The 21,161-nt window shown below is 47.9% G+C and overlaps 1 protein-coding gene across 1 annotated transcript; it reads right to left on the bottom strand.

Annotated features, from left to right (window-relative positions):
* Positions 1–6,690: 6,690 nt before the first annotated feature.
* On the bottom strand, positions 6,691–13,221 carry Hoxc13 (homeobox C13). The gene is made up of 2 exons (XM_070035878.1): positions 12,385–13,221; positions 6,691–7,066 (listed from the first exon to the last, which is right to left on the bottom strand). Exons 1-2 carry the CDS (start codon positions 13,133–13,135, stop codon positions 6,810–6,812), a joined length of 1,008 nt encoding a protein of 335 aa, XP_069891979.1. The 5' UTR covers positions 13,136–13,221; the 3' UTR covers positions 6,691–6,809.
* Between the last annotated feature and the right edge of the window lie 7,940 nt (positions 13,222–21,161).

Here is a 21,161-nt window from a genome sequence, read left to right as displayed (position 1 = left end):
AACCTGGATACCCGGGGCCGGCGGGAGGCTAGGGTGTAAAGCTTCAAATAAAAATCCAGCCTGGGCAAGAGCTGTGTGCCAGGAGTCCGATGAGTCTGGTTAAGGAGATTAAGAGGGACTCACAGCTCAAGGGCTTGGGCAGCTGCCTTTAGCTTGGTTTAATCTGCCTGCACTTCTCTGGCCCCATGCAAAATTATCGTTGGTCAACAGCCGAGCAATTGGTGCATCCAAACTCTCCCGCACATTCATCAAATCACAAGGCTAGAAGGGGTGGCTTGCCTGCTGGTCCCTGGGCCACTGGATCCCCGCCGCAGCTGGCCAGGCTCCACCGTGCCCTGCTCATTAACTCAGGGGTTAATTAAAGCTGAAGGCAAAGATATAGTCCAAGGCTTTCCTTGAAGAAAGACCCAAAGCAAGCCTGCATCCTTCATCCACCAACTGGTACCCCTCCATCTCTGCCACACTTTCTCAGTCTATGCCTTCATCCCTCCCGCATCCAGTCCTCCCGCATCCTAGAGGCCTGTACTGTGGTGGAGCCCCCGAGACAGGACTTAATTATAATATCTAGCGGCTGCAGGACGCATAGGCCGCCGGGAATGGGCTTTCCAGCGGCTGTGTTTGGGCTCCCCATCAACATAAGGTCGGGAATTATTCAGCGCGACGCTGCTTTTTTTTTTTTTCTGGTGTGTTGAGGGGCTGCGGAGGCCCAGTTCAAGGTCACTGTCTAGTTTGCCCAGAGCGTTTTCACCGTGTATGCAAATGAGGCAAGGCCTGTGTGCTCCTGGAGAAGTGAAGCTTGAGCTATTGGGGGGGGGGGGGGTGGCAGGGAGCGGTGGCCATAGGAGAAGGGGGTTGGGCCCGGCCTGACTCCTCTGCCTTTTCTCTTCGGTCTCTTTGGGACCAGATGGGAACTTTATCTGGTTCAAAGAGGGCTTTGGGGTGAGGGGGTAAGGGTAGGAAGTTTCATCTCCTAGTCTTCTCACTAGCTTCTTTAGGGATTGGAGTCCAGTTGGCTCCTGTCCTCCCTGAGGGTGCTCAGGACTTAAAAGTCAAACTGGGTAGATCATTTCCCCAGTGCTGCTTTCCAGGGATCTGCAGTTTGGAGGTGGGATCTTGGAGGAACCTTGGGACCTCAGGCAGGCTTTCAAGCTCAGGGTCCTCCAATCCTGCTATTCTTATGAGTCCCCTCCCACTAAAAGATCCTAGCCGTATTTCCACCTAGAATTTGGGAAGGAGGTGAAAGCCCCAAGGGGTGGATGTCTAAGAAAACATCTCTCTCTTCCCCTCCCCCTGCCCATAAAAGAGCATCCCTAAATGAGCTATCTTCTCCCATTTTTCTCTATCATTTTCTGTGGCACTCTAACAGTTAAATAGAACCGCAGCTCTGACATTTTCCCCCTCCACCAGCAGAGGATCTCCTCCGCCTAGTGAATTACGGAGTGTCAGGGAAGGTGTGGGGAATCAAGTGAAAAAAAAAAAGAAAGAAAGAAAGAAAAAGAGAAAAAGCTCATAAACAGCCACACCCACAGGCTCCCACGCTGCAGCCAACAGCCTTGGGGCTCTTATAAGCTTATAGCATCCAGAGACCTTAGAAGCTGAGTTGGAAGGGTGGTAATTCTGCCCCCCCCCCCCCATCTCCAGTATCCTAGCTCTTGGTCTGGCTGGCTGATTCTGACTGTCCACTGATCAGGCCCAGTTCTGGAGAGAGCCTGGGATCTGCTCAGGTCCTTCACATAACTACCCACCCAAACCCTAGGCCCCAATCCTGGGTGAGTGGAGCTGATTGAGCAACCAACCCAAGGAGATTGGTGATTGTGGGGGAATATATCGCTAACCCCAAGGCTAGAGGGCTGGGAGAGCAGGAGCGCACTTACCTTTGTACCTTTGGAGATTGAAGAGACTGGGGAAAGGTGAGGGTTTTTCTCTAGACATCTTCTGGATACCCACCTCCCCATTTCCTCAAGGCCGCCTGCAAGCATGGCCGAGGGAGGGGCAGGGAGGGAGAGGCAAAGGGAGCAGGGGAGCGGCCAGCGGCAGGCTCGCAGGAGCTGAGTTGCCAGAGCATCTCTGGAGAGGCCGCCTTTTATGGGCGTTATTAGCGCCCCTGTCTAGACTGGAGACGACACCTCCTCTGTGTGTAAACAGAGGCGGCGGGTTAAGGCGGGAAGAGGGATGGCGCGTCTAAGGGACAAGCGGCCCTCCCCTTCTCTGGCCACCGGAAGATCAAGGCCTTTTCTACCCTCCCCCTTTCCCCTGTGCTCCCTGTGATGTCAAGGTCAGAAAGACCTAGTCACGGTCAAGGCTAAAAGAGGAAGAGCCTGGTTGGTTGTGAAAAGGCTCTGGCCCCCTCCTCCTCCTCCTCCTCCTCCCAGAAGCCCCTTGCTCCCCAGGGCCCCTCAATCGTCCTCCAAAAGCTGGTCAAGATACACATCTGCCCGAACCAGCGCTTGGAGTTTTCTTGAGGGCGCTCTCCAAAACATCCAAGACCAACTCAGGGGGAACTTGGGGTGGGGCGGTCTCCTTTGAACAGGATGGAGCTGAAGAGAGGGCTGCTGCAGGGACCCTAGCTCCAGTAAGAGGTCTTTTAGAGAGATGGAGCCTTGCGCCCACATTAGACGGCTGCACACCCCTCTCCCCCCCAACCTCCTCCTCACTGCTGACCCAGCTGCCTATGGATCAAACTCAAGAAGATTGTCTCAGGAGCAGACACTCATGGAGGGAGCTGATGAGAGAATTGCTGGTCTTGTTCCCTCAGGTGGGTTACTGGCTGTGGACTACTGGTAGAAAGACCTGTAGTGTTGGCCTTATGTCTAAACTTAATGCTGGTTGGGGAAGGGTTCCCCCTCAAACTCGGGAAAGATCTAGCTGAGCTCTCTCCCCAACCCTGTAGCCTGGAAGAGACCTCCAAAGGGAGTGTATTGTGAGATCCCAGTGCCCAGGAGGTGTCCTCACCCTTGTCTTAGGGGAAGAGGAGTGGTGGACAGTGTCATTAGGAGAAAAAAAAAATCACAGGAGCCCCCGTTCTCAGTCTGTTTCCAGGGGGGAACCTCTATGCTCACAGTCCTTCAGTCTCCCTCCTTACTCCCTTGTGTCCTTCTATTTGCCTTCACAGTCTTATTCCAACACAAACTCTAGGAGACTGGCCTTAGAGAGAAAGACTTTTTATAGGTATAAATAAAAATACTCTCTACACCCTGAAAGGAGTGCTACCTGCTGACAGCATTCTCATATTACACGCCCATGCCCAAGGTAAGATTTTATTCATAGCTCAGAGGCTGTCTCTCTTTCTTTCTCTCTCCCTTTCTACCCCCCTCTCTTTTCTCTCTCTCTCTCTCTCCACTATCTCCCCATTTTTACAGAAAAATCTTCACCACACCCCAAAACAGTATCATTTCTTAAGAGAAGGAAAAGTAACAGGTCCAACACAATCAGGGAGCTAATAATACACTTCCCAACTTTGCTCCCCCCATACATTCAAACAATGTTCACTTGTTCTGATTAAAAGATACATCGCCAAAATTAACCCAGATATAATAATCCTTTTTTTTTAAAAGTATTGTAAAGGTGATGAGCAGGGCAGTTATACTTACATAAGTAAGGTATTAAGTATATTCCTTTTCTGGCATGATAATCCTTAAAAGCCAATCTGGGTATATTTAATCAAGTGCTTAAGAGTTCTAAACATCCTGGCACACTGAGGTTCCCACTCAGGGGAACTATAGTCCTGCTTTGCCTTATGCCTGTCCGGACCAGTGTACCACCAAGGAACATGTAGAAGGTTTCCTCTTCTGTTTTTCATCACCCATTTCTGGGATCTTAAAATTGGCAATTTTTTTTTTGAGAAGGGGTTTGGCTGTGTTACCTAAGCTGGCCCTGGACTTTTGAACTCTATTGATCTTTCCATCTCAGTTCTACCTAGGGATCTAGGACTATAGTCACTGCCTACTGCATGGCTCTATCATTTGATCATTTGATTACATGTTCGTGAAGAAGTGTAAAGAGAACTCAAACTTCTCTTTCCCTGCTGAGCTATGTCTCCATCTTTCTGTCCCCCCTTCTCTCTCTCCCCTCGTCACTCTCTTTCCTACTTCAGTCAAGAGGGCTGAGGGTCTGTAGCAAAAAAGCCCCAGGCTTCTTTGTCCACTTAGTTCCTTTCTCTGACCACGCACACTTATGTAGTCTCCAACTCTTTCTAGCTCAAAAGAGATCAAGGGGTTTTTGGAGGAGTTTGAGTGGTGGCTGGGAAAAGGAAGTGGAGATGGAATTAAGGATGAATTTTATTCTTGGGAGATTCACCTATTTCCTCTCAAACATCCATTGCCCAGTATGATCCCCACTGGTCAATCCAGAGTTAAGTCAGTAGAATTAGAACTGGCAGTCACATCAATAGCAATGTCTTCACAGAGAGAGTTCTTCAGGTTCTTTGTTTCTCAGGCTCTGTGTGTGTGTGTGTGTGTGTGTGTGTGTGTGTGTGTGTGTGTGTGTGTGTGTTGTACATGTTTCACTTCCAGAAATATTTATTCAAATTAAGATTTAAAAGCTTTAGCCCCATTGGGCAAAGAGAAAACAGAACTCCGATTTCCAACCTGATGCCTCCAGTCTTTCTATGTCTCCGGTGAAGAAAAAAATTATATATAAATAAAAATTGCTGCAGTAAAGATTTAATCTGAGATAACATTGTTTTAGGCTATATTGCTTTTTAAAAGTCTCTTAACCTGACAACTTAACGATCTCATTAACTCTACCAGATAGGGAGATAGGCACAGACGCGACAAGGAAAACAAATTAGTGGCCGTATCTACCCAGGCTCTGAATTGCCTGGAAGACTGAGGTTCACAGGATTGTTGGAGAGTAAAAGCGGGGCTGGCTTTGCCAACTGGGGGCTCAAGGAATCCTAGCTTTCAGCTCTCTCCACATAGGCCAATGTGGAGGTGCTGCCAAGGAAAACTGAGCTCAAAGCTGCCTCTGTCCCATGATGCCATTGTGGACCCCAGCCCTGATCTAGCTGGAGGCATTTGGGAACCTCTGGGAAAGTAGGACTCCAGAAACCTAAGGCTAGTTATCCACCACTGCTGCTAACACCAATGCTTTATCCATCTCCCAGCCCAGATGCTGCCTTCTCAGCATCCAGAGCCAGACTCCCTTCTCCCCTACTTCCCCCCCCCCATTGCTAGGGATCAATCCAAGGGCCCTGCACATGCTAAGTAAGCTGTCTTACCCTGAGCTAGCAGTGGCCAACAATGCACTTTTCTCACTTACTACTTCCAGGCCTTTTCAATCATCCATCACATCTTCCTTTCCCCCTAAATACACTTATTTAATTTAGGTGTCAAGGTGGGACATTTTCTCTCTTAAATGGGGCAAAGTACAGCTTGAAGGCCTACCCAGCTGGGGTAATGCCTATGTCTGTCCTCAGCACCCCTCACTCCCCACCCATTCTGGCTGAGTCAGGGGAAATTGTAGACAATCCTAAAATGCCAATGGATAGAAAGGGCTTCAGAAGGAATCAAAGCAATAAAATCAAGGCCCAAAACAAAAAGGTATTTTATTTTAAAAACATGTTTGTGAGTTTTTTTCTTTTTTTTTTTTTGCATTCAGTACATTGTCATTCAGACATCACAATACTATATACAGATACACAACATTTTAAAAAAAAAGCCTATTTCTGATGGACATTTCAAAAGAACACTGTTTGTAATGCGCCAGTGGGAAGGGAGGAGGTGAGGGGGCCCCCACAGCACCAAGTTGGCTTTTGAGGAGGGAAATTTTAGACCGCATCTACATTTAGCTGGCTAAATGGGGCCAGTTATTTTAGCCTCTTAGACTAGATCTTCTAGCTTTCCTCAAGTAATCAGTGAAAGTGAAACTGTGAGGTCTCTCTAATGAACTATTGCTTCCATGACTGAAGAGGTGCTCTGCTGAGCAACCCACTCTCCAATGCCTTTGGAAGAGAAGTTTATCCTTAGGGAAACTTTTACATCTGAGCCTGACCAAATCCCCAAACTCACCACAGGAGAGAAAGAGAGGAGAGATAAGCCTGGGTTAGCAGGGGAGTTGGAGTTTTTTTGGTTTCCACACAACTGTGAGCTGTGGGCCCCTCCCTCCCCAGCAATTTTGGGTTGGGATGGGAGTGGGCAGGAGAGGGTCTACACCAACTCCATCTTTTGTTGAAATAGATAGGAAAGAAAGAAAATCTACAAGCTCCAAGTGTAGTTTGTAGTCCAGTCATGCTGCCAGCTCTCTAGTATTTATCATTAATATTAACACGATTTTTTAAAAAAATGCACAGAAAATCATAACTGGAAAAAATCCTGCTTATGGAGTGGAGGGGTAGGTAAAAAGGAAGGATAGTGTTAACATGCCAGATCCGGTGCCCATGCTACCCTTAAGGAGGGCTTTCTACCATACTGGACATCGGATGGAGGCGAGAACTGGATCACTTGGAATTCCCCAACCCTGCTTTGGTTGGAGTGGTTAGGCTCTCCTCTTCCACTCTGCTTTCTGATGAAGTGAGGGGCTGGGGGGAGTAGAGGCCGACTGCCTTCCTTCCACACCCTAATGCTGGACCCACCCCCAAAGCTGCTCCTAAAGCTCTGTGGGTACCATGTGAATAGGGAGTTTGGGGGTGAGGTGGGATGTGGGGGTAAGGCCGAGTGCGGTCTCAGTGACTCTACGCCAGGGGCGCGCCGATGCCTCTTTCTTGTTGAAGATTAAATACGCGGTCTGCACCGGTGCAGCGTCCTTCGATGGGTTCCGTTATGGTACAAAGCGGCGACATAAATAGACGGGGCGGGTAGCCGGGTGGGCGGTCAGGTGGAGTGGAGATGAGGCGCTTTCGATTTGCTGACCACCTTCTTCTCTTTCACCCGCCGGTTCTGGAACCAGATGGTGACCTGGCGCTCGGAGAGGTTCGTGGTGGCGGAGATGCGTCGGCGCTTCTCTTTGGTGATGAACTTGCTGGCGGCGTACTCCTTCTCCAGCTCCTTCAGCTGCACCTTCGTGTAGGGTACGCGTTTCTTGCGGCCACGCCGGTAGCTGCTCACTTCGGGCTGTAGGGGAACCACATCTGAGAGGAGAGAGAAGGCGGGCGGGAGGAGGTGAGGCAGGCGGCTGGACCTGGTATGGGTGACTGAGAGACTCACAAGGCTCAAGGCTTTGTGCCCGCTCTCAAAACAGGCCTGTGAATTGTTCCGTCTGATGAAGCCCCCTAATCCTCCGCATCTCTTTTATTTAGGAAGGCCACACATGGTGAGGCCACTCGGTTCCTAGCTTCAGGTACAAAATTTCTGGGAAGGGGAGGGGTTTCAAAAAACACACTCATCAACATAATACCTCAATGCAATACTTTTTTTTTTAAGGAATGAAAAAAGTCCCCGATGAACAATGCTTCATTTTCGAAAAAAAATCAGGATTAGTATTGCTGGTATTTTCTCCCCTTTTACTTCAGTGTCCAATGTGTATTAGGAACCTTGGACGTTTAGAGAGGATTTTCTAAGTCACTAGTCTGGACATCCATGCCCACAGGATTGCAGGTACTCAGAAAAATTACTTCTTCCAGCGCTTAGCTCACTGGGTGGGGAGTCGATTAGCCTATAGTCTGCCTAATTATATATAAATTTCTGCTGCACAAAGGAGGTAGGGAAAAATATGGAGTCCGCTTCAGCGGACAGAGACTACCAAATCCCTTTGGGCACTAGTCCTGCTCTAGAGATCTGCAGCCTCAACAGAAAGAGAGAAACATGTCCTGGTGAAGCCAGCCAGCTTGGGGATCAATCACTGCAGTAACTGGGGCCTAATGTTGTAAAGAACACTCCAGAGTGGATGGTCCTACCTTGACTCACCCCTTAAGTAAGGGGTGCATACCTACGTCCCACCCAAAAGAGCAAATTCAGTTCCAACCTCTTCCTACTTCAATGGCTGAGAGGCTGAAGGAAACCACCTATATCCAAGCACCAGCCTTAACCCTAGGTACCAGCTCACTTTCATTAGAGCACAAGAAGAAAGTGTTTATTTCTGTCTTCCACTCCACCCTCATGCCTGAAAGTAAAAGGTTGTAACAGCACTTTCAAGGTGAAATGGTGGTAGGTAGGGAGGAAGATTATCTGCATAATTTAATCTTTGATTTCTTTTTCATGCATTTCTTAAACTTCACTTAATTAGATGGAATATTTAAGGTTTCTTCATTTGTATTGTCCTCTGGAACTGTACACCCAACGCCTACAGAAGATACAACGCTTCTCCTGAAAATGCTTCTCTACATCCCATCCTTACAAAACACTTCTCTTACTTGTTTCAAAATGAGTCTGTTCCCTGTGAGGGACCCTTGTCTACATAGGAAGGAGAAGAGAAAAGAGCACAGTTGCATGCAGGGGGAAACAACTATTCTCAGGAATAAAATGGGAGAGGGATTCCAATGGTCTGCTTTGGCTACCTTCATGGTAACAGTTCCTCAGAAAAATCGTCCAACTTGTCATTTTTCTCTGCCTCAGAACACATAACTCATTTTTAAATCTGAAAAATAAAACAACTTTACAGATAAGATACTTTGGGTTAAAAAGGATTTTTTTCTTGTATAAGACCATTTAAAACCCCTTTAGGTCTCAAATTTGTTTTACCTTTATAGATATAACCCTGGTTTGAGAAACTGATGATTCTGGGATGAGAAGAAAAATGAAGAGGGTAAGTAGTAATACCAGAGGATTTTTGTTGTTGTTGATTTTGTTTTGGTGTGTGTGTGTGTGTGTGTGTGTGTGTGTGTGTGTGTGTGTGTGTGTGTGTGTGTGTGTGTGTGTGTGTGTGTATGTAAATCCTTAGGAAATTTCATTAGACTTTTAATTTTTTTATTAAATTTATTTAAAAGATTAGGAATCAGAAACTCTTTTTGAGTAAAATATCTTGTATAAGAGAATCAGATTTTAAATCCAGACTCTTCTGGAGTCTACACATAATGATATTGTATGTTTTAAAATGGAAATGGGTCATCTAGTACAACCCAGCTTTAAAACACCTCCTTTTTACTAAAGGGCAAAGTGTTTGTATGTGGGATAAAGGTGGGTTTTATTTTCTGAATTAACTATGTAATTATTCCTGATTTTTTAAAATCTCACTTTCAGTAAACTCTAACAATTACCTACCCAGTTTTGGCTCCTTAAACTCTAATTCTAAATTTCCAATGAGGTTTAATCAATACAACCCTAAAAAATATTTTTTTCTCAGTAGGACGCCATGGGTTGATCTGCCCAAGTTTTTCATGAACCAAACCAGACAGCAGGTTGTTTTGTTCCTTGAAGAAATAGCTCTAGTCTTGTCTTCTCAAAGAAGTCTCCTTTCATTCCTTGCTGCCTTGTCTGGAAAGGAAGTGGGATCTACAGATGTGGGAACATCTGGTAGCTTAGACCTTAAGCTGTGTCTACACTGCCTAAAGTAAATGGGGACTGGGCTATTAATTTTCCAAAGCTCCTGCTCCTTCCTAGTCACCCTCTTGACCACAATCACATATCTCAACCATGTCATACCTAGGAACCTAATCAACACCTTCAAGGAGCAAATAAAAATCATAACAATGCCCAGCCATCGCTTTCTTTTGGGGCTGAGAGGCTCTGTTGTATAGGATCCCACAGCCCACCTTCTTTTGGCTACCTACCTCACAAACAGACGTTAGGCTCTGTAGATTATCTTTCCCATTAGGAAACCTGCTAGCTGCTCTTTTATCCCAGAACCAAGGGTTTGTCAATAGAGATTTCTAGTATGGCCCTCCCTAAATCCACGGTTTGTCCCTTCCTCAACCCTTTCTCTCTTACCTCCCCTCTCTCTAAGTCTCTCCTAGAATTTCTGGCTCCTAATAACAAAAAGAAGGAAGTTGTCCATACTCATCATCATGAGAGAGAGAGGGGAGTGAGAGAGAGAGAAAGGGAGGGAGAGAGAGAGAAAGGGAGGGAGAGAGAGAGAAGAGAGAGAGAGAGAAGAAAGAGAGGGGTGAGAGAGAAGAGAGAGAGAAGCTAGAGCAATGAAGCAAGGTCTGTATAACTGAGAGAAGCAAGAAGCCACAACACATCTCAGCCCTAATTATCTGAATATTTCTGAACAATTGCTTCCATCTCCCATACCAGCCCAGACTACCATAGAGGAGGTTTCTCAGAGCCAGAGGCACTGAAGAGAGACAGTAGTGTTTATGCCTAGATGTTGCTGAACAAACCACAATTGCATAGACAGAGTTATCTGGAAATCTCACAACTTCTAAAAGATCTGTGTGGGTAGAAAGATGGAGGGTGTCTGGAGATAATTTCTTTTTCATCTGCCTCTAGCCTGGATCTCTGCACACACTGAGATATAGAAGCTCACCCTGAAGTACAGCAGCCTGCTTCTATTTCCACAGAGGGAGTGTGAGCACAGAGTTGCTGAGACACACTGGATTTTATATCCACTTTCCTGATGTAATTTGCAAGTGTATTAAATCTCAATTGGACTATATATTTTTTATGTCACAGATATTTTTCTCTAGGAGACTGTGATCAAAAAGTATTTTTAAAGGATTTTTTGAGCTGTTTGTTTTGCTCATTTCAGACCTCTCTAGTCCTTATCCATGTCATAATCCCAATTCATACACATGAGTGTCACAGCAGCTCTTTCTTTTCCACCTCTTCATTCTAAAGGCCTGGTCCTCTGCTCTAAGATTGCTCCCACCCACAGTGGATCTAGTAAACACCTGCTCACCTGCCCTTGGACCCCCGTGGCATGGCCCATCAGCTCCAACGCTCCAGCAAGACTCTAAGGAGCTTTCTGTTTGCGTGAGATAAGAGAATTAAAGGGTAACCTCTCTATCATACATTATAGTATGTCACATGTAACCTGATCATCTTCTAGAAATGTATTATTATATGTTTCCTATTAGGTAGTTGGTACAAATCATACTATATAAAATCTTCAAGACAGCACATAAGGGCAAGGCGTGATCATTTACTAAAATCATAGCATCCTCAATTCTTGCAGCTAGAAAAGAGATGCCTTGTGTTGGTCCCACCATGTACTGAGTCGTGTTACACCAAGTAACTTCATGATATTTACAAATGCTATTTGCTGTACCACCTAACACCATTCAGTGGTTCTTCATCATTGACCTCTGTTTCCAATCCCGGATGCAGAGGAATTTCAGGCCCACCCTTAGGAGTTCTCCAGGTCTGTGCTTTTCAATGGGCCCTGCATATAGAGCTGGGAGGGTCCCTCAGGGTAGAATGGAGAGATAGCTATGATTCTCCCCCACCCCCAGACCCCTGCTGTCATTAGAAGGAACTTTTTCCACTGAGCCCTGCTAACAGTGAGAGCAGACTTAAATACTGGCTTCTTTAGACCCCAGACCCTTATTTCTTAGAGCAGTTTGGAATCCAAAGATCCTAATGTAATTCTGAGAAACCTGCAATTAGTCTTTCTTCTCACAGTGATGGGAATTGCAGAATCCTTTCCTATACAGAGATAGCCTCAGTGAGCGAGGGAATGAGACATCAATGAATTCTTCACTTCCCTACAAAGCCAAACAAGACCCAAGGATTCCCAGGCAGTGGCCTGGACCCCCAGACCAGCAGAACCAGTCAAGTCTTCTTCGCCAGCCTCTCATTTCCAGCCCCCCCCCCCCATACAAATACTCTGTCTGGAGAACTGGTAACTAACTCTCTTGACCACATTTGGAGAACCTAGCTGTGGAAGGATCTGAGCTCAGTATATGAAATGGACAAGGAAATTTTTTATATCACTGGAGGGATCGGAACCCCCTTCTCCACACTCCCCCTTCACAGAGATTTTAGCTCTGTGGGTCTTTAAGTGACACTGGTGGGTAAAATTTTAACCAAACAAATCATGAACAGAAAAAAAGCCTACACATTTCTGTAGACTCTGGTAAATTAGGTCCCTATTTAAAAACTATTATCTAGTGTCTGAACGATCCTGAGAAATTCGGGCAAGGTGATGGTTTTGACCACGCTCCTAATTGTTCAATGGGTTGAAGGTTTTGTTCTAGATTTCAAGGCATGGGAGGTCCATCCCTATTCTGTCTGGAAGCGGGTTAGGGACTAGGAGCCCTGCTGGAGGCTGGAGCGGGCAGGGGGAGGAGGAGGCGATCTCCGCAGCGGAGCCGAGCCGGCGCTCGGGCGCCTCTGATTGCTTCACTCTCAACCCGGCAGCTCCGGGGAACGTGTCGGAGCAGATTTCTTCCCCAGCATTCCTCAGAGCAGCTCGCCCGGCCGGCTCCATCGACAGCCCCAGCCGAGCCGGCGCGCCGGGGCCAGACGGCGGGGGTGGCTGGGGAGCTGAGCCCCGGGGCAGGCAGGGCGGGGAGAGGTCCCCGGCCAGCGGCGGGCGGCAGCGGCGACGGCGCTCAGGCCCCTTCCTTACCTGGGAAGGGAGACTTCCAGAGGTGGGCGGACTGCGACTGCTCCTTGGAGCAGTACACCTGACTGTCCCAGCCATTGGAAAGAGCCCAGTGTTGGTAGCCTTCGACAGGGATGAGTGCGTCGTGACGCGGCTCCGGGTGCCCGCTGATCCCGGGCACCACCGACACGTCCAGGTAGCCTGGCATCGCCTGGTAGGAGCTGGCAAAGCTGGGGTAGAAGGCGAATTCCTTGGCCCTGGAGGACAGATCATCACCGGGCAGGGCGCCCGACGGCTCTGGGTACTTATCGCCCGGGTGATAGGCGCAGGGTTTCTGCTGCAGATTCACGTTGTGCGACAGGCGGCAGCCGTAGTAGCTGCCCCCGAATGGGTAACCGTAGCCCAGGGTGGCGCTGGACGAGGTGGGGGGCGCGGGCGGCGGGGCGCACTGGCGCGCAGCCTCCGGGGCCGTGATGTCCGTGTAGACGGCACCCTGCGGGGCGCCCAGGGGAGCCGGCGGGCGGCCCAGCACCGGGTGCGGAAGCAAGTCGCGGCAGTGGCTGGCCGGGCAGCCGCTGCCCAGGCCGTCCATGCTCGGGGCTTTGCCGGGGCTCGCTCCGCTGCAGCCGCCCCCCGCGGCCCCCGCGCCGCCGCCGCCTCCCCCGCCGCCGCCGCCGCCGCCGCCGCCGCCGCCGCCACTCTCGGGCGCGCTGTCCTCATAGACGTACATAAGGCTCTCCGGCCAGCGCGGGTGCAGCAGCAGCGAAGTCGTCATGACATGATCTGCTCGAGCTTTTTAAAAACTCCACTTGCCAAAGGCAGAGAGCCGGGGAGACACCTCGCTCCCTCTTTTCCCTCCCCCACCCCTCCTCCCTTGCCTCTCCACCCCTCCCCGTCTCCTCCCCGAGAGCTTCCACCTCCCTCCCTCCCTCCCCACACGCCCTCCACGCATGCGGAGACACTTCATTAAGAAATCCGTGGGCTCGGGTCCTCCTTCCCTCCACTTCCCCGGCTCCCCACGTGACCACGGCCCGCCCACGTGACGCCCAGCCCGGGTCTCCTGGGGTTCCCTCCCAGAGAGGTGGGGCGTGGCGAAAAGAAATTAGGTCTTTGGTGATTGGCTGTCAGGAGGAGGGAAGGCGGAGGGAACTGGGAGATTTAAAGGGACATGGCGACGCCCCCCTTTGGCAGGCTCTGTGAGGGAGGGGGGAGGAGGCTGATTTTGGCCGACGCAAAGGGGCCTAGGGAGCTGAGGACTGTTCTGGGCTCCACCCCCTAGGCTCAGAATTGTGCACCCGGGAGACCGACACCCATCCCCAAGCCGGTTGCTTTGACTGCAGAAGCCTCCAAATTGGGGCTTGGAGCTAAGAGTGGGGGTGACACTGGATTTTAAAATAATAATATAATAATAATAAATGAAGAAACTAGAAAGCACACTGAAGCGATCCGGCCCTAGCAGAGTAGGCTATTCCGGTTCGTTTCTGGGAAGAGTCCGATGACGACTTGCAGCGCGCCTTTGAAGGCCAGATTGTGTTTTTATTTCCGATCTTCAGCCACTTTTCCTAAAGCCACAGTTGTCTGAAAAAGGACCCTCTCTCCTTCCCTCGCTGGTATATCGGAGTTGGGAGAGGTAATGACCCTGAATCATCCATTTGGGAGATCGTGCAGCGATGGAATACGCTCAGTGAGATATAGAAGGATAGGAGGGAAATTAGGGTGGACAATAAAAAAAAAAAACACTGATGTTTCAACACGATATAGCAATAAAGCCTCGGCGTAGATTTTTCCCCCCAAAGAAATGGGGAGGCAGACCTGGACTAGGAAAGCATAAAGCCTTAGGTTGCCTATCATACTGTCTGTCTACTTTAGGTATACGAAAGGAAAGGTGAAAAATGAGGAAGAATCCACGCTGTCCTTTGGAGAGACCTCTTTCAGGTGCAACTCTTGGGGAGCACTGAGGCTCCACCACTGTCTTTCAGGACCTGCCTCAGCCCAGGGTGGGTAAGGTTGATGGGGTGGTAGAGGGCCCAGGGGCAAGACATAGCCGAGATCCAAGTCATCATTTCCAGTCAAACAACCTTGCTCTGGCTGCCTTAGCTGTCTTGGGGTTACTGTCTTTAATACGGAGTATATCCATACCCTAAAACTCTCCCAAATTTCAAAGAAAAATTAACACCAGCATACTGATTTTCAACAGCCCCCTAATCTGTCCTCCTAATCCCCCATTCCTCCCACACCTCAATAGAGTTACCCTTTGGAGGGGCATCTCCGTGGCATTGAGCCAAGTTCCCTTTCAGTACAGGGCCTCCCTGAGGAGAAGTGGTAATAAAGGGGAGGGGGAGAGAGGAGAGAGGGTCTGCAGCGGCTCCCTTTCCTGCCTCTACCACAGGTTTTCAATGCTGGTTGTATCTGTTTGCCCAAGCTGTGGCCATGCAGTAGGCCTCCTACCCTGCCAAGCTGAATCCACAGATCCCTCAAGCCTGGGGCAAATGACTGGTCTACGCTGAGATCCCACAAGCTTGCCTCCCTCCTCCCTGAAGGAGGAAGATGGTGTTTGACGATTCAGAGCATTCAGGCAGTTGGTGAGTTAGGATTTTTTAAAAATTAATTCTTATCACCAAGATCTTTATCCAGAAGGGTCAGCTGAGAATTGGGGGAGCAGACTGAGCATTGGAACAGCAGTAAGAAGAATACAACAGAAAGGGTTCTGGAGCAGAAGCAAGCCAGCTTGCCGGTATTGAGGGTGCTGCTGCTGGGGTGAGGAAAAATACGCCAAGGGAAGGGAGGGATCTTGTAGGGGTCGGCTAAGCTGACATCAGTCTATCCTGCCATTGGAGTCCAAGGTCAAGGTAAAATGAGGAGAGCAAACACTGTCTGGCCAAAGCTGGGCTAGGTCATTTGACCTTGGCCCCCTTGCCTAATGCCTGGTTAGGGCGGTTGTTGGATGGAGAGGTCTAGTTTTCCAGCCATGGTGATAGAAGTGGTTCAGAGGCTTGGGCCTCCCATGGTGTGAAGTGCCCGTACCCTGCTGGAAAATCTTCTGGCGACTGTGGACCAGGCTTAATGGGGGCTCCAGTAGAAACAAAGGACCTGGAGCCTGGGTGCCATTCCTGGGATACTCTCCCTGGTTCAGCCTAATGTCCCAGGCCATCAGAGACCCAAAGCACATCCCCCCAGCCTTTGAGAGTAGAGAATAGAACGGTGGGAAGGAGTACAGGGAGGCCCAGCAATAAATAAAATTAATAGTATGTTCTTTTCCAGGTTTATATAAGGGTATTAACTATTCCTTTGCAATGAGATATAGATTTAATTAACCCAGCAACTTTACAATTCCATTTATTAGGGACACTAGGCGGCCAAAATTTAGCGGGAAGACAAGAGAGAGAAAGAAACAAAGTCGCCTTCATCAAAAAGACCAGCAGAAGATACAAGCCCTCCTTGCCCGCCAAAGCGACTTGGGAGAATGAAAAGACTGGAGGGAAAAGTTGGGGGCTAAGAGCAGCTAGGGAAGTCCAGGAGTTCTGATTAACATCTACTCTCTCTCTCCTGGTTCTCCAAGATCTTCCGTCGCCGAAGCACCAGCACTGGGGCACAGGAGATCCTGGAGGGAGGCGCACGGATGCCAGAGGCTGCCGGGCGGGCAGGCGGTGGAAAGTAAAGTGTTCGCTGGTTAATTAACTTTAAGCCTGGGGTCGCTTCTTTCCCCTCCCCTGAAAAAAATGTGGATCTCGCTGAGACACAAATAAAATCAAATTAAACACTCCAGGAGAATCTGCACCACTGGAAACATAGTAATTACATCTGGGAGGCGATCCCCGCCCTAGAAAGCTCGGCGCAGAAACCTTGACTGCAAAGCGCAGCCCTCACCACATGGCCACACCTCGACTCGCCTCGCCTCGCCGGCTGCGGGGTGCTGCGGCGGGGCTCCGCGGTGGATGAAGTTTAGAGAAAAGCAAGTGAAATGGAAAAGGATGACAGTTCCCGGTCTTTGGCAGAGCTGCTGCTGTAGGGAAAAAGACTGAAGGGAAAGGAAAATGGCCCTCAGTCTGATGGGGGAAACCCGGCTTTACGCTGCCCTGGCTGTTTGTTCAAAGAACATCCACGGGAGATGTGTGTCCTTCAGCGGATCAAGTTCTCATCTTAAGTTCAACTTCTCCTGTGAATAAAGGATATATTTCATGTGTCTTGTCACTGTGTGTATGTATGTGTGCATGCGTATGTGTGCATGTGACACACAGGATGAGAGATGAGGGCAGCATGCAAGTACTGTCTCAGCACATCATTTGTGGACACAGCCCAAATGTGTGCAAGAAGATACTCAGCTCTCTCCCCTAATCCTCTACACACAAATAAAGGTCCCTGCTTGTCTGCTTATCTGTCTGGACACTTAATTTACACACTCATCCTACTCTCTACTTACAAAGAACATTCCCAAGGAAAATACTAGGGAAATGAAGAGACAGTTATCTGGGTCTTTCTGAAGTTGAAGAGGTGTGTGGGTTTCTTGTCTAACTGTAACAAACACAAAGTCAAGGATATACCATTGCAGCATTTGCTAAAGGAGGGCACAAGCTGGAGCACACACTTGAGGACTGAACATAGTCTGCCTTCTAGGCTAGGGAGAAGGTCGATAGAAATGAAATTGGTGTGTGTTTTCTTTAACGCTCACATTGCCTCTTCTGAGAATCAAGCATCAGACAATTTCCCTCTCTGACTCCTTCTCCTCTATTTCTTTCGTATTCTTTAGGAAGGAAAACACAAACAAAACTCTTTGGAAGTTCTGGAGCTCCTGCCTCCCCCACCCCTTTTTTATGGGAGAAATTCCAGTTTTAAAAAGAGGAGGGGGTGGGTTAAGGCTGTAGGAGAACAAAGAGCCTTACCACCATGAGGTCTGGATTCTAGCCCAGACTTGGGGCCTTGTAGGGTAGGAGTAGAGTTTGGGGGCCCTTTCCTGCCGAGAGTCTAAGCTGCAGAAAAGAAAATAAGAGGACAGATTTGTAAAGGACCAGAAGACTCGAGGCCTCAGCTGTCCAGGCAAGAAATGGAAGTTGAGATTGAAGAAGAGGCTGGAGGTTCAGAAAAGTCCTATGAGGGGGCATTCTGAGTATGTGTTTGAGTAGGGAGTCCCTAGGAAATTCCTGGTAGGCAGCAAAGGGTGATTTAGATGGGGAAAGAAAAGTGGTTGAACTTGGACTTGGTGTTCCCATGCCCTGCCTAGTCCTGTTTCTTCCTGGAAGGCTGGGGCAGTGGTGGAGTATACAGGAACAGTTGTTACCTCCCAGACTTCTGGATCCCTCAGGAACCTGTTCTACTTTGATCTCTCCACTCCCACAGCCAGGCCTCAGAGAAGGGCAACAGGGCCTCTTCTCCTAGCTTGGGACTCACCTTGTGGACAGCAGCTGCCATCCAGGCATCTTCCATGTTATTGTCCTTTCTCTCTAGGCTCCCACCTTCAGAGGGATGGGCACCAGGATGGCCAAGGCTTCATTTCACTCCTTGTTTCAGAATGTTACACTCTTAAACCTAAACTTGCCTTCCTCCCGACCCCACTCACTTCCCTCTGTTAGGCACCAGGGGAATCTACTTCCCACTGCTACCTAGCAAGGACTTGCAGTGCTGGCCCAAGATTTGGGGCCCTCTTCAGCTTCCCCTCTTTCATTCTATAAGGATCTATAAAAGGGGCCCAGGTTTAGGCAATCCTCAGTCTTTTCCAAGATTTTCCTCCAGCCTGTTCCCAATTTCCCCAAATGCAGACTGTTTGGTAGTGCATTATGTTTGATCAGAGGAATTCAGATGGCCCCTTCCACTGGGGAACTGTCCAGAAGCCACCTCCAAGCCCAGCCCTCTTTCTTCGCTAGTTCCACCAACCCGTTCCACAATCCTTCTCATCAGCTGTTTCCCCTGCTCCTTTCTGATTTTTATCCTTCCTACTCGCTTTTCTTTTAGGGAAGGCAGCATCTTAGTCTGTCACTTTCTTAACCCCCTTAGACAAAAGAAGTTCAAGGTAAAACCACAGAGTTAAGAAATTAGCGAAGTACCTCCTGGCCTCCCCTGAGCTTCCCACTCCTTCCTCTGCTGCTGGAAAGGGACTGTCACCCTCCCCTCCCCCCAAACACCTCCTCCTTTTAGGAAGTCCTCAGAAACAGACAAATAAAATCTCTCCTGGTTTTAGGGCCTGTCTGTGAGGGAAGTCCAAGTTCATTTTCAAGTTAGACAAGGGAGCAGAGGGGGGTGGGGGGAAGAGGTGGAGGAGTGTTTGCTGGGGGCTGGATTTGGCTTCCTCCAAGAGATCTAACAAAGGCCCCTTTTGGTCCAAAAGCCAACAAACCGAATGCCTGGAAAAGGTATTTATCACTTTCAATCATTTCCTCTATCTTTTAAAGTTTAGGTTTGGGGCTCCTAGAAGAGAGGCTGACCAGCCACTTTAAAAATAGATTTCCAATTACTTTAAAGAGAAAATATGAAAAATGGCATTTTTTCTTAGGGCAAAGAGGAATTGTGGACCCCAATCCAACATTCTTGTGGGTCAAAGAATAGCTAAATATAAAGGGGTCAGCTGAAGGGCTACGTGTTTTGCCTTCACTGAAGCAAGGGACCCCCTGAATACTAACAGGATGGTATGGAACCAAGAGTCTGGTGGGATCCTATGAGGCAGGTGGTGGAGTATGCTATTTCATCGTGAGAAAGAGGAAAATTATAGAACCAGTGGTAGAGTCTAGTTCTATGTCCAGACACCTTTAGCAATAGCAGCAAAAGCACATCCTAATCTAAAAATCACTGAGCAAGAAATTAAAGGATCTTCAAGGGCTGCTTCATTAAAAGAAAGAAAATTTAATTCCTCCATCTCTAAGAAAGAGGAAAGAGGAGACTCAAGGTTCAGTGGAAGAGGAAAGAAACCCCCCTCTGCTAATGGCCAAGCTCGATTGGGATCTATGGAACAAAATGGTAGAAGACAGCTTGTATGTCTGGGTATCTGGGACAAGATTCCTGCTGGGGCTCTTTATTACATCTTCCTAAAAGACAAAATTTGATGCCAGTCTTAGTGAAGAGGGATACTATCTTGCTGATTTCCTTGGAATAGGACTCTTGTTGTACTTTCTCCAACTGTCTCCCTGTCATCCAAATTTCCTTTCCTTAAAGGAAATTTAGGTGGACTGACTCCTTCCCACCCCCACCTTGGTAGTGGTATTCCTTGTACTTGCAGCAAAGGTGACAGGAAAGAGGATGAGGGCATTTCTGTTCCTTCTTCCCAGAGATTACTCCCTTTCTTGCACAGTCAAAGAAACCTTAACTCAGATAAGAGGAACTATCCTTTAATGAATAGAGGTGGTTTGCCAAATGTGATGCGATATTTTAAGGGATAGAGTTAAATTCATTGAATTTGATAGTCTTCAATAATTTTGGTCAGTAGGATTGTTAAGTTCTAGGGTTTGGGGATAGTGTGCTTGCTGGGGAACATGTGTTATAGAGAGTGTTTATTTATTTGCTATGTAGCGTGGGGATATTTGTGCATCAGCACTAGCAGGGTTGCTGGTTGGCACAGGCTTATGGGGTGGGAATGAAAGGAAAAGAAATATAGTGAAGATGTAAGCTTGGGGAAGACCTGTGAATTTCCCAGCCCCTCTTGCTTCCCCCAGTGGAGTCGCTTTATAGATGAGGAAAAGATAATCTTCAAGTTCCATAGAGATATAATTCTCTAGGTGTAGTGAGAAAGGACCTTGTATAATTCCTCCTCTACTCTAAGGCCTTAGGAAAAATCCTCTATACTACAATTTGTATTTGTGCTTTAAAGTACTTGTTGCCCTCTTCTCACTGTTTGGCTTATCAATGGATTTCCCTCCCAAGAAGTAATACAGATTTATTTCTCTCTCATTTATCATAGACCTGTTAATTTCTAGACAAGTAAGTATGTAATATACGATTTGTTAGATGTTATGGGAACTTCAGAATTATTATTAAACTCAAGCTATGTATCCTTAGATACTCATATCTCTATAATTAAGTAATCTTTGAAATATTTTCCTTAAACATAGTGCTTCCCTTGAATATGACAATATGGCTGTGTTTAATTTAAAAATTTAAAGACTTAATTACCTTTATGCTCATACTGAGATGAGGGTGACAGTGGATTCATAGTTCTGGTGTAAAAATACGTGTTTGGCACAGACATTTTTGTTAGTTCATCTCTCCGTGTGTGTGTGTGTGTGTGTGTGTGTGGGTGTGTGTTTTGATGCATTACCTGTTAAGTAGAAATAGTATTCTGGCATATGTAAGTGCAGAGATTTAAAAACATTTATATTTATGGAAGAACAAAAAAAGACTCAGTTCTGAAAGGTTCCAGGAGCAACTTAGCAGTATAAAATTCTCAGACCCCCTTCTCTCTCAGTTTTCACCTAGGGGAACTTGTGTCTGAAAAAGATTAGTCAGTTCACCAAACTTGGCAGAATCCTGGTCTTGGCACTGTTCTTTCAGAGCAATTTTCCTCCCCAGAATTTGGGGAGATTTGGGTTACCTCCAGAGCCCAGATAGTGATTCCACTCAGCCAGAGGAGTCTTGCTGCCTGCCTGGCTCAGTCAAGAGCCTGGCGGCGGCGCCAACATCCAAATTCTTCTCTTTCTTTTCTGGCTTGCTCCCAAGGCATGGAGAATTTGGTAGTTTAATATGCTGTGTTTTGGATTTTTTTTTTTGCTTTGACACGTGGTAATTATTTAACATTGTATTTCATTAATGCTGACCAAGCTTAAGCTTGGCTAGAGTAGCTTCCGCACAGGACAATAAATGGCTGAGGCGGGAGGACAGCC

This window comes from Dipodomys merriami, unplaced genomic scaffold (assembly GCF_024711535.1).
Source record: "Dipodomys merriami isolate MVZ:Mamm:240054 unplaced genomic scaffold, mDipMer1.0.p SCAF_10, whole genome shotgun sequence".
NCBI classification, from domain to species: Eukaryota; Metazoa; Chordata; class Mammalia; order Rodentia; family Heteromyidae; genus Dipodomys; species Dipodomys merriami.
The sequence above is the reverse complement of the archived record's forward strand: the minus strand, read 5'-3'. Positions and strand labels throughout refer to the sequence as shown.